Here is a 16,684-nt window from a genome sequence, read left to right as displayed (position 1 = left end):
AAACATCTTGTACACCTATGTCAAGTCACCTCTCATCCTTCATTGCTCCAAAGGAAAAAGCCCTAGCTCACTCAACCTTTCTTCATAAGACATGCCCTCCAGTCTAGGCAGCATCCTGATAAATCTCCTCTGCACACTTACTATATTGTCATCTCGTTGCCCCCCCACCCCCACCCCACCTCACCCCCCAGTCAAAGCAAAACACTCAGAGACAGAGTAGTTTTACCTCCTTCATCTTTACTCCGGGCCCTGGAGGGAGAGAGAATGATTGCATGTGTGCCCAGAGACATGGGTTCTCGGTCTTCTCTGGAACAGCATTTTCTCAATTAACTATATATAGTCATTTTAAGGGAGGAGCATCCAGATAAGGCAACATACATATTGATGGAGTGACCATTACAATCAGCGAGTGTGAAAAGTAAAGGTTAAGCCATCTGCTGTTAGACGATGAATAACTGACTTCACATAATGAATACTTTTCCCTTTGTTAACTGACATCGCATTTTGTTAAATGGCTGTACATAATGACTGCTTTTCCACCTTGTTAACCCATTACCCTTGCCTGCAGCATCCCATTGTTAACTGTAAGTTGTTATCTGATCTGAGTCATGCTCAGCTGAACCTCTTGTTTCACAAATCTCAGAGCTTAACTATTTCCCTGCCTGCTTATACTCTATACATCTAAAGCTTCCACATCTTTCCTATAATGAGGCGACCAGAACTGAACACTGTTCCAAGTGTAGTCTCACCAAGGCTTTATGGAGCTGCAGCATAACCTCACAGCTCTTCAACTCCATTCCCCTGCTAGTGAAAGCCAACACAGTATACTAAATGCTACCTCATCTTGTTAAATGGCTCTTCATAATGACTGCTTTTCTACCTTATTAACCCATTATCCTTGCTTGCAGCACCCCGTTGTCGCTCCAGTGTATAGAGGTTGAGTGTATTGAGGTCATAAATATGGTTTCAAGGTTGCAAGAGTGTACCAGCAGGCAGGAAGGTGGGTTTGAAGTGTGTCGACTTCAAACGGCAGGAGCATCCAGAATAAGGTGGTGAACTTTCAGCACAGGTTGATAGCTGGGACTTCAATGTTGCAGCCATTTCAGAGACCTGGTTTAGCAGGGGCAGAAATGGTTGTTGTAGGGTCCAGCATTTAGATGTTTCAGGAAGAAGAGGGAAGGTGGTAAAAGAGGAGGAGATGTGGCATTGTTAGTCAAATACAGTATTATGGTGGCAGAGAGGACATTTGATGGGAACATATCTGCTGAGGTTAGAAACAAGCAAGGAGAGGTCATGCTGTTGGGAGATTTCTACAGGTCTTTGAAAAGTTCCAGAGATGTAAAGAATTGTGAAGATGATTCTGGATAGAGCAGGGTAGATGCTATGGGGGACTTTAACTTTCCAAATATTACTAGAAATGCTATAATTCAAGTACTTTAAATGGGTCAGTTTTTGTCCAGTGTGTGCAGGGTGGTTTCCTGACACCGTATGTAGACAGGCAAGCAAGGGGCGAAGCCACATTGGATTTGGGACTGGGTAATGAACCTGCCCAGGTGTTAGATTTGGAGGTAGATGAGTACTTTTGTGATAGTGACCACAGTGCAGTTATGTTTACTTTAGTGATGAAAAGGGATAGGTGTATACCGCAGGGCAAGAGATTTTGCTGGGAAAAGGCCATTATGATGCAATTACGCAAGATTTAGGATGCATAGGATAGGGAAGGAAACTGCAAGGATGAGCATAATTGAAATGTGGAGCTTATTCACGGAACAGCTACTGTGTGTCCTTGATAAGTATGTGCCTGTCAGGTGGGGAGGTAGTGGTTGAGTGAGGGAGTGTGGTTTACTAAAGAAGTTGAATCTCTTGTCAAGAGGAAGGAGGCGGCTTATGTAAAGATGAGACATGAAGACTCAGTTAAGGCCCGACAAAGTTGCAAGTTAGCCAGGAAGGACCTAAAGAGAGAGCTAAGAAGAGACACGACAAGTCTTTGGCAGGTACGATCAAGGAAAACTCTAAAGCTTTCTACAGGTATGTCAGGAATAAAAGAATTACTAGGGTAAGATTAGACTCTGTTAAGGACAGCAGTGGGAGGTTCTGGTGGAATTTGAGGTCATAGGAGAGATGCTAAATCAATATTTTTCATCAGTATTCACACAGGAAAAAGACAACATTGTCGAGGAGAATAGTGAGATACTGGCTATTAGATGAGACAGGATTAAAGTTCATAAGGAGGACTTCTGGGAAGTGTGAAAAGAGATAAGTCCCATGGGCTGGTAGAGATTTATCCTAGGATTCTCTGGGAAGCTAGAGAGGTGATTGCAGAGCCTGTGGCTTTGATCTTTGTCATCATTGTCTCCAGTAATAGTGCCAGAAGACTGGATGATAACAAATATACCCTTGTTCAAGAAGGGGAATAGAGACAACCCTGGTAATTATCTGCCAGTAAGCCATCCTTCGCTTGTGGGTAAAGTGTCGGAAAGGATAATGAGAGAGGATTTATAATCATTTAGAAAGGAATATTTGATTAGGAATAATTTATTTAGGGATAGTTAACACTATTTTGTGAGGGGTAGGTCAAGCCTTGCAAATCTTATTGAGTTCTTTGCGAAGGTGGCCAAACAGGTGGATGAGGGTAAAGCTAATGTGGTGTATATGGATTTCAGTGAGGCGTTTGATAAGGTTCCCCACGGTAGGTTATTGCACAAAATATGGAGCCATGGGGTTGAGGGTAATTTAGTGGTTTGGATTAGAAATTATCTCGCTGAAAGAAGACAGAGGGTGATGGTTGATGGGAAATGTTCATCCTGGAGTTCAGTTACTAGTGGTGTATACAAGGATCTGTTTTGGGTTCATTGCTGTTTGTCACTTCTATAAATGACCTGGATGAGGGCATGAAAGGATGGGATAGTAAATTTGTGGCTGACCCTAGCGTTGGTAGGGTTGTGGACATTGTGGGAGGATGTTGCAGGTTACAGAGGGACATAGATAAGCTTCAGAGCTAGGCTGAGAAGTGGCAAATGGAGTTTAATGCGGAAATGTGTGAGGTGATTCATTTTGGAAGGAGCAACAGGAATACAGAGTACTGGGCTCATGGTAAGATGCTTGGTCGTATAGATGAGCAGAGAGATCTGGCATCCATGTGCATAGATCCGTGACAGTTGCCAGCCAGGTTGATAGTGTTGTTAAGAAGGGGACATCTGTTAGCTTTTATTGGAAGAGGGATTGAGTTTTGAAGCCGTGAAATCATGCTGCAACTGTACAAAACTCTGGTGTGGCCGCACTTGGAGTATTGCGTACAGTTCTGGTCGCCGCATTTTAGGAAGGATGTGGAAGCATTGGAAAGGGTTCAGAAGAGATATGCAGATGTTGCCTGATATGGAGGGAAGGTCTTATGAGGAAAGGCTGAAGGACTTGAGGCTGCTTTCGTTAGAGAAGAAGGTTGAGAGGTGACTTATAGAGATGTTCAAGATGATCAGAGGATTAGATAGGGTGGACAGTTGAGAGTCTTTTTTCTCTGGTGTTGGCTAGCATGAGGAGACATAACTTTAAATTGAGGGATGATAGATATAGGACAGATGTCCGAGGTAAATTCTTTACTCAGAGTATTAGGGGCATAGAATGCCCTGCCTGCAACTGTTATTGACTCACCAACTTTTAGGGCATTTAAATGGTCATTGGATAGGCATATGTTCGAGAATGGAATAGTGTAGGTTAGATGGGCTTCAGGTTGGTTTCACAGGTCGGCGCAACATTGAAGGCCGAAAAGCCTGTAATTGCACTGTAATGTTCTATGTTCTGTCAACTATCCTATCCACTTGGGTGGCAACTTTGAGGGTTCTATGGGTGTGGACCCTAAGATCCCTCTGTTCCTCCACACTACCAAGAATCCTGCCTTTAACGTTTACATTTAAATTCGACCTTCGAAAGTGAATCACTTCACACTTTTCCAGGTTGAACTCCATCTGTCACTTATCAGCCCAGTTCTGCATCCTGTCAATGTCCCGTTGCAACCTACAGTAGCCCTCCATATTATCCACAACTCCTCCAACCTTTGTGTCATTGGCAAGCTTCCTGACCCATCCTTCACTTACTCATCCAAATCATTTATAAAAATCACAAAGAGCTGAGGTCCCAGAACTGATCCCTGCGAAACACCAAGCTCCAGGGTGATTACTTTACTCAACCACCACCCTCGGTCATGTATAGACCAGCCAATTCTGTATCCAGACAGCCAGCTTTCCTTGTATCCCATGCCTCCTTACTTTCTGAATGAGCCTACTATTTGATGTACACCACATCCAATGCTCTACCTTCAATGTGTTTGGTCAAATCCTCAAAGAATTCAGTAAGGTTTGTGAGGTATGACCTGCCCCACCTCAAAACCATGCTATCTCTAATCGAACTATAGTTTTCCAAGTATCAGAAATCCTGTGTCTCAGAATCCTCTCCAATACTTTGCCCACCACAGATGTAATATTGACTGGTCTGTAATTCTCAGGGTATCCCTATTCCCTTTCTTGAACAAGAAAATAACATTTGCCACCCTCCAATAATTTGGCACTACTCCAGTGGACAATGAGGATGTGTTGGGGCTAGGTGGGGCAGTGGGTGGGTTGCTTTTTGGACAGTCTACAGATTTCATGGGCCATATGGCTCTGCCTGTACTGTAGGGATGTTTTGGTAACCCTGGGGTTTAGCTTGTCCTCATTTCATCATCTCTCCCACTCTTGCTTTTTCAGTTACTGTCTGCTGCTTTTTAAAAGCGTTCCACTTGTCTTCGCTACATTGTATGTTTTGTTTTGTCCTTTGCTTTTCTGCACTCCCTGACTTCACTTGTCAGCCATGGTTGGCCCATCCTCCTTTCAATGTTTCTTCTAAAGTGAGAGGGGAAAGACTTGAGACATGTAAGGGGCAACTTGTCACACAGAGGGTGGTGCATCTCTGAGCGGCACGGTGGCACAGTGGTTAGCACTGCTGCCTCACAGCGCCAGAGACTCTGATTCAATTCCCGCCTCAGGCGACTGACTGTGTGGAGTTTGCACATTCTCCCCGTGTCTGCGTGGGTTTCCTCCGGGTGCTCCGGTTTCCTCCCACAGTCCAAAATGTGCAGGTTAGGTAAATTGGCCATGCTAAATTGCCTGTAGTGTTAGGTGATGGGGTAAATGTAGGGGAATGGGTCTGGGTGGGTGCGCTTCAGCGGGTCGGTGTGGACTTGTTGGGCTGAAGGGCTTGTTTCCACACTGTAAGTAATCTAATCAAATCTATGGAATGAGCTGCCAGAGAAGGTGATGGACGCTAGTACGATTACAACATTTAAAAGGATCTAGATGGGTTCATGAACAGGAACGGTTCAGAGGAGTATGGGTCAAATGCCAGCAAATGGGACGAGATTAATTTAAGATATCTGGACAACATGGACGACCTCAACCGAGCTGTGCTGCACATCTCTGACTGTATGACATTGCTGCTGCACCACCTTCCATTCTAGGCTATCCTTCCAAACAACTCTGACCAGCTCCATCCTTATCTTTGTAGTTACCTTTACTCAATTGTAATACTGTTTTATCTGATTCCAGCTTCTCCATCTCAAACTGCAGGGTGAATTCTATCAGGTTACGGTCACTGCTCCCCCCAGGGGCTCCTTCACCTTAAACTGCCTAATCAGGTCTGCCTCATTACACATTATAGAGTCAGAGAGATGTACAGTAAGGAAACAGACCCTTCGGTCCAACCCGTCCATGCCGATCAGATATCCCAACCTAATCTAGTCCCACCTGCCAGCACCCGGCCCATATCCCTCCAAACCCTTTCCATTCATATACCCATCCAGAGGCCTTTTAAATATTGCAATTGTACCAGCCTCCACCCCTTCCTCTGGCAGCTCCTTCCATACATGTACCACCCTCTGAGTGGAAAAAGTTGCCCTTTAGGTCTCTTTTATATCTTTCCCCTCTCATCCTAACCCTATGCCCTCTAGTTCTGGACTCTCCCACCCCAGGGAAAATATCTTGTCTATTTATCCTATCCATGCTCCTCATGATTTTATAAACCTCTATAAGGTCATCTTTCAGCCTCTGATGCTCCAGGGAAAACAGCCCCAGCCTGTTCAGCCTCTCCCTGTAGCACAAATCCTCCAACCCTGGCAACATGCTTGTAAATCTTTTCTGAACCCTTTCAAGTTTCACAACATCTTTCCGACAGGAAGGAGAATAGAATTTCATGCAGTATTCCAGCAGTGGTCTAACCAATGTCCTGTACAGCCACAACACAACCTCCCAACTCCTATGCTCAATACTCTGACCAATAAAGAAAAGCATACCAAATGCCGCCTTCACTATCCTACCTACCTGTGGCTCTACTTTCAAGGAGCTATGAACCTGCACTCCAAGGTCTCTTTGTTCAGCAACACTCCCTAGGACCTTACCATTAAGTGTACAAGTCCTGCTAAGATTTTCTTTCCCAAAATGCAGCACATCACATTTATCTAAATTAAACTGCATCTGTCACTTCTCAGCCCATTGGCCCATCTGATCAAGATCCTGTTGTAATCTGAGGTAACCTTCTTTGCTGTCCACTACACCTCCAATTTTGGTGTCATTTGCAAACTTACTAACTGTACCTCTTATGCTCACATTCAAATCATTTATATAAATGATGAAAATAACAGACCCAGCACCGATCCTTGTGGCACTCCACTGGTCACAGGCCTCCAGTCTGAAAAACAACCCTCCACCACCATCAGTCTTCTACCTTTGAACCAGTTCTATATCCAAATGGTGAGTTCTCCTGTATTGCATGAGATCTAACCTTGCTAACCAACCTCCCATGGGGAACCTAATCCAGAATTGCCTGTTCACAAGTGGGCTACACAAGTTGTTCCATCTGTCAGACATTCCACAAATTCCTTTTCTTGGGATCTGTTACCAATCTGATTTTTCCAGTCCACCTACATATTGGAGTCTCCGTGATTATTGTAATACTGCCTTTCTTGCATACCTTTTTTAATCTCCTGATTTATTTTCTTCCCGACATACTGACTACTGCTAGGAGGCCTGTAATTAACTCACACTAGGGCGTCTTTCCTTTGCATTTCCTGAAATCTACCTACACTGGTTCTCCGCCTTCCAACTCTGTCACTTGCTATTGATTTAATTTCATTTCTTACTAACAAAGCAACTCTTCCCATCTGTATATCTTTGGATATTTAATTCCTAGCCTTAATCCCTTTGTAGCCATGTCTCTGTGATTCCCATAGCGTTGTTCCTGCCAATTTCAATCTGTGTTGGAAACTTGCTTGTTTCCTATACTGCTTGCATTTAAGTACAATACCCTCAGTCCTGCGTCGACTGCACCTCTTCTCATTATTATCCCCTTATCTTTGATAAGGTGCCACACGGGAGGCTGCTGAGCAAGGTGAGGGCCCATGGTGTTCGAGGTGAGCTACTGGTATGGATTGAGGATTGGCTGTCTGACAGAAGGCAGAGAGTTGGGATAAAAGGTTCTTTTTCGGAATGGCAACCGGTGCCAAGCGGTGTCCCACAGGGTTCAGTGCTGGGGCCACAGCTGTTCACATTATATATTAATGATCTGGATGAAGGGACTGGGGGCATTCTAGCGAAGTTTGCCGATGATATGAAGATAGGTGAACAGGCAGGTAGTACTGAGGAAGTGAGGAGGCTGCAGAAGGATCTAGACAGTTTGGAAGAGTGGTCCAGGAAATGGCTGATGGGATTCAATGTGAGCAAATGCGAGGTCTTGCACTTTGGGAAAAAGAATACAAGCATGGACTACTTTCTAAACGGTGAGAAAATTCGTAAAGCCAAAGTACAGAGGGATCTGGGAGTGCTAGTCGAGGATTCTCTAAAGGTAAACATGCAGGTTGAGTCTGTGATTAAGAAAGCGAATGCAATGTTGTCAATTATCTCAAGAGGGTTGGAATATAAAGCACTGTTGTGCTACTGAGACTTTATAAAGCTCTGATTAGGCCCCATTTGGAGTACTGTGTCCAGTTTTGGTCCCCACACCTCAGGAAGGACATACTGGCACTGGAGCATGTCCAGCGGAGATTCACATGGATGATCCCTGGAATGGTAGGTCTAACATATGAGGAACGGCTGAGGATCTTGGGACTGTATTCATTGGAGTTTAATACATGGCTTGGAGAGGGTGGAAATTGTTTCCGTTAGGTGAGGAGACTAGGACCCGTGGACACAGCCTTAGAATTAGAGGGGGTAAATTCAGAACAGAAATGCAGAGACATTTCTTCAGCCAGAGAGTGGTGGGCCTGTGGAATTCATTGCTGCAGAGTACAGTGGAGGCTGGGACGCTAAATGTCTTCAAGGCAGAAATTGATAAATTCTTGATGTCACAAGGAATTAAGGGCTACGGGGTGAATGCGGGGAAGTGGAGTTGAAATGCCCATCAGCCATGATTGAATGGCGGAGTGGACTTGATGGGCCGAATGGCCTTCCTTCCGCTCCTATGTCTTATGGTCTTATCTCCTGTCGAGCGTGTGGTGCTGGAAAAACATGGCAGGTCAAGCAGCATCCAAGGAGCAGGAGAATCAATGTGTCGGGCATAAGCCCTTCATCAGGAATGGTGATGAAGGGCTTATGCCCGAAACGTAGATTCCCCTGCTCCTCGGCTGTTGCCTGACTTCCTGTGTTTTTCCAACACCACGTACTCTACTCTGATACTCCAACACCTGCAATCCTCACTTTCTCCCTTATCTGCTGTCTCTGAAGCTAGATTCCTGACCATTCCATACTCTGTCCTATTGCTTGTTTTGGAAATATTAATAACCTCGGAGCTCTTCCCATTCCCCCATCCCGTACAGTTTCATGCAGCTGTATTACCCGTCTCCACACCTCTCCTTAGTTCAGAGCTCCATCCACAACCCTAGTTAAGTGATTCACCAGGATTCTGGTTCTTGGTGGGATGCATAACACAAGATAGACTTTTTCCTCTGTTATTCCAGCAGCAGCTATTTTAATTTCCCTTTTTGTGTCTGAGTCAGAATGCAGAAAGTCCAGGATGCCCCTCTTGTGTCAAGGTATGAAAATGGTCCCTTGATTTTTAATAGGTTTCATCTCACCTCCTTACCCATGACAACCAAATCATATGATCTCAGCAGTGTTTATTATGATTCTAGATTTGTGGTACTGGAAGAGCACAGCAGCTCAGGCAGCATCCAAGTAGCTTCGAAATCGACGTTTCGGGCAAAAGCCCTTCATCAGGAATAAAGGCAGTGAGCCTGAAGCGTGGAGAGATAAGCTAGACGAGGGTGGGGGTGGGGAGAAAGTAGCATAGAGTACAGTGGGGGAGGGGATGAAGGTGATAGGTCAAGGAGGAGAGGGTGGAGTGGATAGGTGGAAAAGGAGATAGGCAGGTAGGACAAGTCTGGACGAGTCATGGGGACAGTTACTGAGCTGGAAGTTTAGAACTAGGGTGAGGTGGGGGAAGGGGAAATGAGGAAACTGTTGAAGTCCACATTGATGCCCTGGGGTTGAAGTGTTCCGAGGCGGAAGATGAGGCGTTCTTCCTCCAGGCGTCTGGTGGTGAGGGAGCGGCGGTGAATGAGGCCCAGGACCTCCATGTCCTCGGCAGAGTGGGAGAGGGGAGTTGAAATGTTGGGCCACGGGGCGGTGTGGTTGATTGGTGCGGTTGTCTCGGAGATGTTCCCTAAAGCGCTCTGCTAGGAGGCGCCCAGTCTCCCCAATGTAGAGGAGACCACATCGGGAGCAACGGATACAATAAATGATATTAGTGGATGTGCAAGTAAAACTTTGGATGTGGAAGGCTCCTTTAGGACCTTGGATAGAGGTGAGGGAGGAGGTGTGGGCGCAGGTTTTACAGTTCCTGCGGTGGCAGGGGAAAGTGCCAGGATTGGAGGGTGGGTTGTAGGGGGGCATGGACCTTACCAGGATGTCACGGAGGGAACGGTCTTTGCGGAAGGCGGAAAGGAGTGGGGAGGGAAATATATCCCTGGTGGTGGGGTCTTTTTTAGAGGTGGCGGAAATGTCGGTGGATGATTTGGTTTATGTGAACGTTGGTAGGGTGGAAGATGAGCACCAGGGGTGTTCTGTCCTTGTTACGGTTGGAGGGGTGGGGTCTGAGGGCAGAGGTGCGGGATGTGGACGAGATGCGTTGGAGGGCATCTTTAACCACGTGGGAAGGGAAATTGCGGTCTCTAAAGAAGGAGGCCATCTGGTGTGTTCTGTGGTGGAACTGGTCCTCCTGGGAGCAGATACGGCGGAGGCGGAGAAATTGAGAACACGGGATGGCATTTTTGCAAGAGGTTGGGTGGGAAGAGGTGTAATAGTATTTATTATGAACCCTCCACCCCCTAGTCCCAGGGCTTTCTGTTTGTCCTCTTAAAGAAGACTGTTTAATATGTAACTGTCTCATGAAATCTTATATTTGAAAAGGGAAATACTGAACACAACCTTTGGATTCTGTTTGGTTATAAGGTCATGGCAGAGGATTGGAGAATTATAAAATGTTATGTCCTGTTTTTTTTAAAAAAGAACTGGAGAAACTACTGTCCAGTCAGTTTTAGGATTAGTTCTGGGAGTGCTTTTAGAAATGATAATGGAAAATAGAATTAAGTCACTTGGAAAGTAGCATTGATTTGTTTAAAAGCAAATCATTTTTAATTTGATTGTATTTTCTGAGGTAATGAAGTGTTGATATATGCATGGAGCTACCAAAGACGTTTGATAAAGTGTTGTGTAATAGGCTAGCCAGCTAGGTTTGAACAAATGGAGTAAAAGAACGTAGCAAGGTTGGCACAAAGTCGGCTGAATAATATGAATCAAGGAGAAATGGTGACCATTTGGTTTTTGGCTTGGAGGAAGGTCTTCAGCAGAGTATCTCGAGACTCTGTACTAGGTCACTGTTTTCCCTGATTCTGTATTATTACTCGGATCCAAATGTATGAGATGCACTGAGAGTTTGCAGGTGCACAAACTTGCTAGCGTTATGAACTGTGAGTAGGATAATGAAAGTAGTGGAATGCACAGACACTTGGCAAATCATTTTAATTCCAAGTGTTCAGTAATACATCACAATAAGAATAATAAAACAAAGTATTCCAAAAGAAGTATAAACTTGACAGTTCATAAATTAGAGAAATTGACAGACCCCAGTTTGAGAGAATGGTTAAAATATATGGGATTTGTTGGCTTTCTAAAGAGGTGGAGAGTAGGAAAACAGAGGTTAATTTCAGTTTCAAGTGGAGTATTGTGTCCAATCCTGTATTGCTTTTGAGGAGGGATGTGGACAGTTAAGAAGGCTCAGAAAATGTTTGAGAATACCTCTAGGGATGACGAGCTTAACATTATTTGGATAGATTTGAGAAACTGGGCAGCAATAAAAAGTTGCATGGAGATTGCTAGAAATGTTAAATTGAGTCATATGGATAGAGGGAAGCTGTTCCCATGATGGAAAGTTCAAGAGCCAGAGGGCACTGATGTAACTTGATTGGGAAATAAATCAACTTCAACATGGGGAATTTTTTTTAATGCATTGAGTGGTTAGGATTTGAGATTCTATGCATAGGTGTGTTAGAAGCAGATTGCAGAGGATACAGGACTAGCTAAGTTACAAGCATGCACACAAACTGTTGAGTGGCCTCTTTCTGTGTTGTAACCAAACTAAAATTCTTTGAATTAACTCCAGGATTTTAAGTAGCAGAGACCTTTGTAGCTTGTTATATTTTTGCTTTCCAGTTCGATGTCTGATATCCTCATTCTGGGTAGCCTGCAAGTGTAATTGTTTTTCCGAATGGTTCAGGAATTAAAGTCTGAGGTAGTAGATTTCATGTATCCTAATCCAATAAACCTGATTACTGTTGGCTCAATTATTTTTCTTCCACTTTGTGGTATATTGGTTAATAATTCAATATGGAGGAGAAAGTGAGGACTGCAGATGCTGGAGATCAGAGCTGAAAATGTGTTGCTGAAAAGCGCAGCAGGTCAGGCAGCATCTAAGGAACAGGAGAATCGACGTTTAGGCATAAGCCCTTCAGGAAGAAGGGTTTATGCCCGAAATGTCGATTCTCCTGTTCCTTGGATGCTGCCTGACCTGCGCTTTTCCAGCAACACATTTTCAGCTAATAACTCAATAAGGCAATTGAATGATCAAGAGCATTGCTGCTTTGAACATTTGGAGTAAACTAAAAGATCATAGGTGTTACGACTTCATTGGGTAGATTTGTTGCTATTTTTGCAGTAATTCAAGCACTTTATGCCAATGCTATTTGTCGTCATTATCTTATTTGTGTTGTCACCTTTTTTCCTGCATTTATTGCTCATTCTTCTATCCTGCCGACTTCTTGAATCTCAAGTTCAGTTCCTGGCTATCAGTCTTGTTCAGGTGGAGGTTTTTTAAACTCCATTTTCTGTTAACGTTTAACCCCGTTGTAATCTTATTATCAGTGCCCAGGTAGCTATCAGAAATAATGAATTTGCATTTACTGTCACTACACTTCAGACTTTATTGATGCTAGTCGCTCCCTTAAACAATCTGAACATCTTAATGACATGTTCCTAGTATGTTATATGATTAATTGCATCAACCTAGTATAATAGTGATCATCTTAAGGCAGGTCATCCACCCGTTTCATTATACCTTGTGATTTTGTACTTTACATTTCCGTTCTTTGTAGGAGTCTCCTATTTTCAATTTATACCATTCTCAGTATATCCTCTACAGGTCATTCTGCTATGAAATGCATTTTGTCATTGCGAATTGGCTATGATGCGCTTGTGGGTGTTGTTTAGGTAACACAAACTTTCTGCTGAACAGGTATAGAGATTTTCTATTAGTGATCTTCCACAGCATGATTTTCTATAGCGGTTTTCCATTGCACCATTTTCTATAGCGAAGTCGCAGAGCAACACACAACTGTCACATAATAGCAGAATGACTTTTACATAAAATAAAGACAAATGCAATGCGGCCATTTACCACCCCATCAGTCTACTGTCAGTCATCAGTAAAGTGATGGATGTGTCATCAGCAGTGGCTATCAAGCGTCATCTGCTCAGTGATGCCCAGTTTGGGTTCTGCCAGGTCAATTCAGCTCCTGACTCATCATAGTCTTGGTTTGATCATGGACAAAGAGCTGAATTCCTGAGGTGAGGTGTGTCACAGCCCTTGACATCAAGGCTGCATTCGAAGGAGTGTGGCTTCAAGGAGCCCTAGCAAAGCTGGTATCAGGGAGAAAACTCTCCAGTGCTTAGAGTCATACCTGACACGTAGGAAGATGGTCATGATTGTTGCAGGTAAGTCATCTCAGCTCCAGGACATCTCTGCAGGAGTCCCTCAGGGTAGTCTTCTAGGCCCAATCTTCAGCTGCTTCATCCATGACCTTCCCTCCATCTTAAGGTCAGAAGTGGAGATGTTCACTGATTACAAAATGTTCAGCAACATTCGTGACTCCTGAGATATTGAAGCAATTCATGTCCAAATGCAACAAGATCTGGACAATATCCAGGCTTGGGATGACAACTGGCAAATAACATTCACGTCACACAAATGCCAGGCTATGACCATCACCAACAAGAGGCAATCTAACCACCACTCCTTGACATTCAGTGGTGTTACCTTCACTGAATCCCCCATTATCAACATCCTGGGTGTTATCACTGATCTGAAAGTCAACTGCACTCACTGCATAAAAGCAGTGGCTACAAGAGCAGGTCAGAGGCTTGGAATACTGCAGCGAGTAACTCACCACCTGACTCCCCAAAACCTGTCCAGCATCTATAAGGCACAAGACAGGGCTGTGATGGACTACTCCCACTTGCCTAGATGATTGCATTCCCAGCAACACTCCAAAAGCTTGACACCATTCAGGCCAAGCAGCGTGTTTGATGGACATTGCATCCACTACCACTGACACTTGGTGGCAACAGGGTGTACTATCTACAAGATGCACTTCAGAAATTTACCAAAGATCCTCAGACAGCACTTTCCAAACCCACGACCACTTCCATCTGGAAGGCCAAGGGAAGCAGATATATTGGAATACCACCATCCCCTCCAAGCCATTCACCAGCCTGACCTGGAAATATATTGCTGTTCCTACACTGTCACTGGGTCAAAATCCTGGAACTCCCTCCATAGTGGCATTGCGAGTCAACCCACAGCAGGTGGTCTGCAGCAGTTCAACAAGGCAGCTCACTCCCACCTTCTCAAGGGGCTACTAGGGATGTCAATAAATGCTGGGCCCAGCCAGCAATGCTAGCATCCCACAAATGAATGAATTAAAAAAAAAGTCACCTTGGTCTCCATCACTCCATTATTCCTTCAGTTTACTAAGTTTAGCTTCCTTCAGCAAGTTTATATGTCTTAGATTGTGGCTAATCTATATTTGGGGCCTCTTCTTGTAACTTCACTGAAAGTCGATTGTTACCTGAAACTGAATCAAATCAATTACGAAATCTAAAAGCATCTGTGGTAGATGTGCCCTTGCTTTATAATGCCCCTGTAGAGTATCTTGAGGTGTTTCATAATTTTAAAGACATAATTTATTCCTGAAAAATGAAAATGCTATAAATGGGCAGCAACCCACTTAAAACAGCCATGTTCACTAAGTCTTTTTAACCTGTGTTTATATGGTTGAGGCTTACTTTCTGTGAACACTATTTGCATGATTTGCTGTAAGTATTTTATTAAATCGTTTCCATGCTCTTTATCAGTAAACCAAACCTGACAAAAGTTTTAGATGGAGCATATGCTGGGCCAACTATTAACTCTCCACATTCTTCAGTTTTGCATGATATTCTTAGAACATTGTTACCTTTTGTTTTTGAATTTTTTTTTAGCTCAACACTGGGTACTAATTTACCTACAGTAGTCAAAAGTGGCTTTATGTTATTAGGCCTAAAAAATGGTGGCAGTGTTCTGGCCATTTCCAAAAGAATCCTGCATGGAGAACTGTGGTATTTCATTGAATTAAGCTATTCGAAACTATTCTGGATTTATCCATCTTATGGCAGTATGAATTATATTTTGCGGCTTATATGGCAGTTCTTGTCATTGGAAATGGAAGTTTTGTTAAAATAACTGATGCCACAAACCCACATCTAACACCTGTGTTTCTTGCTGTTTTTACAGGAACGGAATAGAAGCAAATAGTAACTGAAAGGACATGCTGTACCAGAGTTACAACACTAAAGACACAAATCTTGGAAATTTGCTAGTATCTTCCAGGAGCCATGGTTATTGGAACTTTACTGCTCAAGGCGACCTCTTTTAAACACTTGAACACAAGAATGGTTTTCCCTGTTAGTTCTCATTGCTGCATTTGCCCTTATATCGTTGTCTCACAAAACACATTTGAGCGCTATATTTCAAGCACTTTCTGCCTTCCTAAAGCTTTTTATCAATAACTGTCTTTATAAACTCAACCTCTCTGTTGAAATCCAGAAATTGAGTGAATGTGAGAAACCAATTAATATTTTGGATTTGTTTAATACTAACAATTAATGAGTGTAGTTTGGTCAATGATCTGAGATTTCACAATGCTTAGCTCTTCAACATACTATTTTTCTGTTGTAAGTTTCATTTCTAAATTAATTTTAGCTCTGCAGAAACCATTTGGATATCATGTAATTTTTAGTTTAAACTAATCTAGTATATTGCCTATGTGAAAATTATTGTAGTAAATAAAGTGAATAAATGGAATTAATATTTTGCCAAATGTGAAACAAACCAGAAGTTATGCAAAATTCTTCCCCAAATTATTCTTGGTTCTGAAATATAATTTTAAAAAATTTATGTGCAGCCAGTTAAATGCAATGCTTTCTTTATTGTACTATGTATTACATAGTGTTTCAGAAAAGTGCATTTGTCTATGGAGAAGATGCTAGATGTTTGATACAAACATTGATGACACTGTCCTAAGTAAATGTACCTCAGTTTGATTTAACTTTTTAGACTTCTGTAATGTCTTTTAAATACAACTTCCTACCTTTTGAATGTTTGCCTTTCTGGCAGATTATTATCATGGAAGTGGAAAATTTTCTCCTCTAGGTGATTCACTAGCTTAATAAATCCAATACTTGTTTAGCAAGTGTTATGGTATGAGTTAATTTGCAATGTTTCGCATTTTCATACTACTTTACAGAAAATCAACCAACTTAGGAGACACTGAACCCATAGACTCCTGTTTACGTAAACCACTATATTGACACTCTGACATAATTGCCTTAATTTATAATATGTATGTTCAGTAGGTATCAATAGCCTAATTAATAGAAAATTGACTTTTTATAAGCACAGAGCTTAAAATTACTGTTTGTATTTTAAAGGCTATTTAACTTATTTTAGCACACTATTTTTCAATGTATTTAAATTTGGCAGTATCCTAATGTGATCTTGTAGTTGTGTGTTTATAATGTCCAGGATCATTTAAATCTACCACATTAAAGGAGCAGTGCATATTTAGAATTTATCATCCCCAGGTAGTTGCATTGTGTACATGAAGTCTAAGTAACAAATGGCTTATTTGCTTTTTAGTCCTGCGTATATTAAAATTAAATGAACTAGTATAAAGACAATTGAGTGTAAATTTGCATTGATATGTATAACTTCTATGCATTTATTTTATGGAGTTCCCTGATTGCAGTCTCATAGTTGTGATTTTTGTTTTCTCTCACAATTCAACACTCGTACT

The 16,684-nt window shown here is 42.7% G+C and overlaps 1 protein-coding gene across 2 annotated transcripts in view; it reads left to right on the top strand.

Annotated features, from left to right (window-relative positions):
- The window catches only part of ythdf3 (YTH N6-methyladenosine RNA binding protein F3), a 40,504-nt gene extending 24,427 nt beyond the window's left edge, over window positions 1-16,077 (top strand). For both annotated transcript variants that reach the window (XM_072571542.1, XM_072571541.1), the window contains one exon: window positions 15,124-16,077. In XM_072571542.1, coding sequence (XP_072427643.1) covers window positions 15,124-15,144 — 21 coding nt within the window. In that variant the 3' untranslated portion in view covers window positions 15,145-16,077. The remainder of the gene's footprint in view (window positions 1-15,123) is intronic.
- Window positions 16,078-16,684: the final 607 nt, after the last annotated feature.

Source organism: Chiloscyllium punctatum, chromosome 5 (genome assembly GCF_047496795.1).
Source record: "Chiloscyllium punctatum isolate Juve2018m chromosome 5, sChiPun1.3, whole genome shotgun sequence".
Taxonomy (NCBI): domain Eukaryota; kingdom Metazoa; phylum Chordata; class Chondrichthyes; order Orectolobiformes; family Hemiscylliidae; genus Chiloscyllium; species Chiloscyllium punctatum.
Note: the sequence above shows the minus strand (reverse complement) of the source record. Positions and strands in the feature narration are given on the sequence as shown.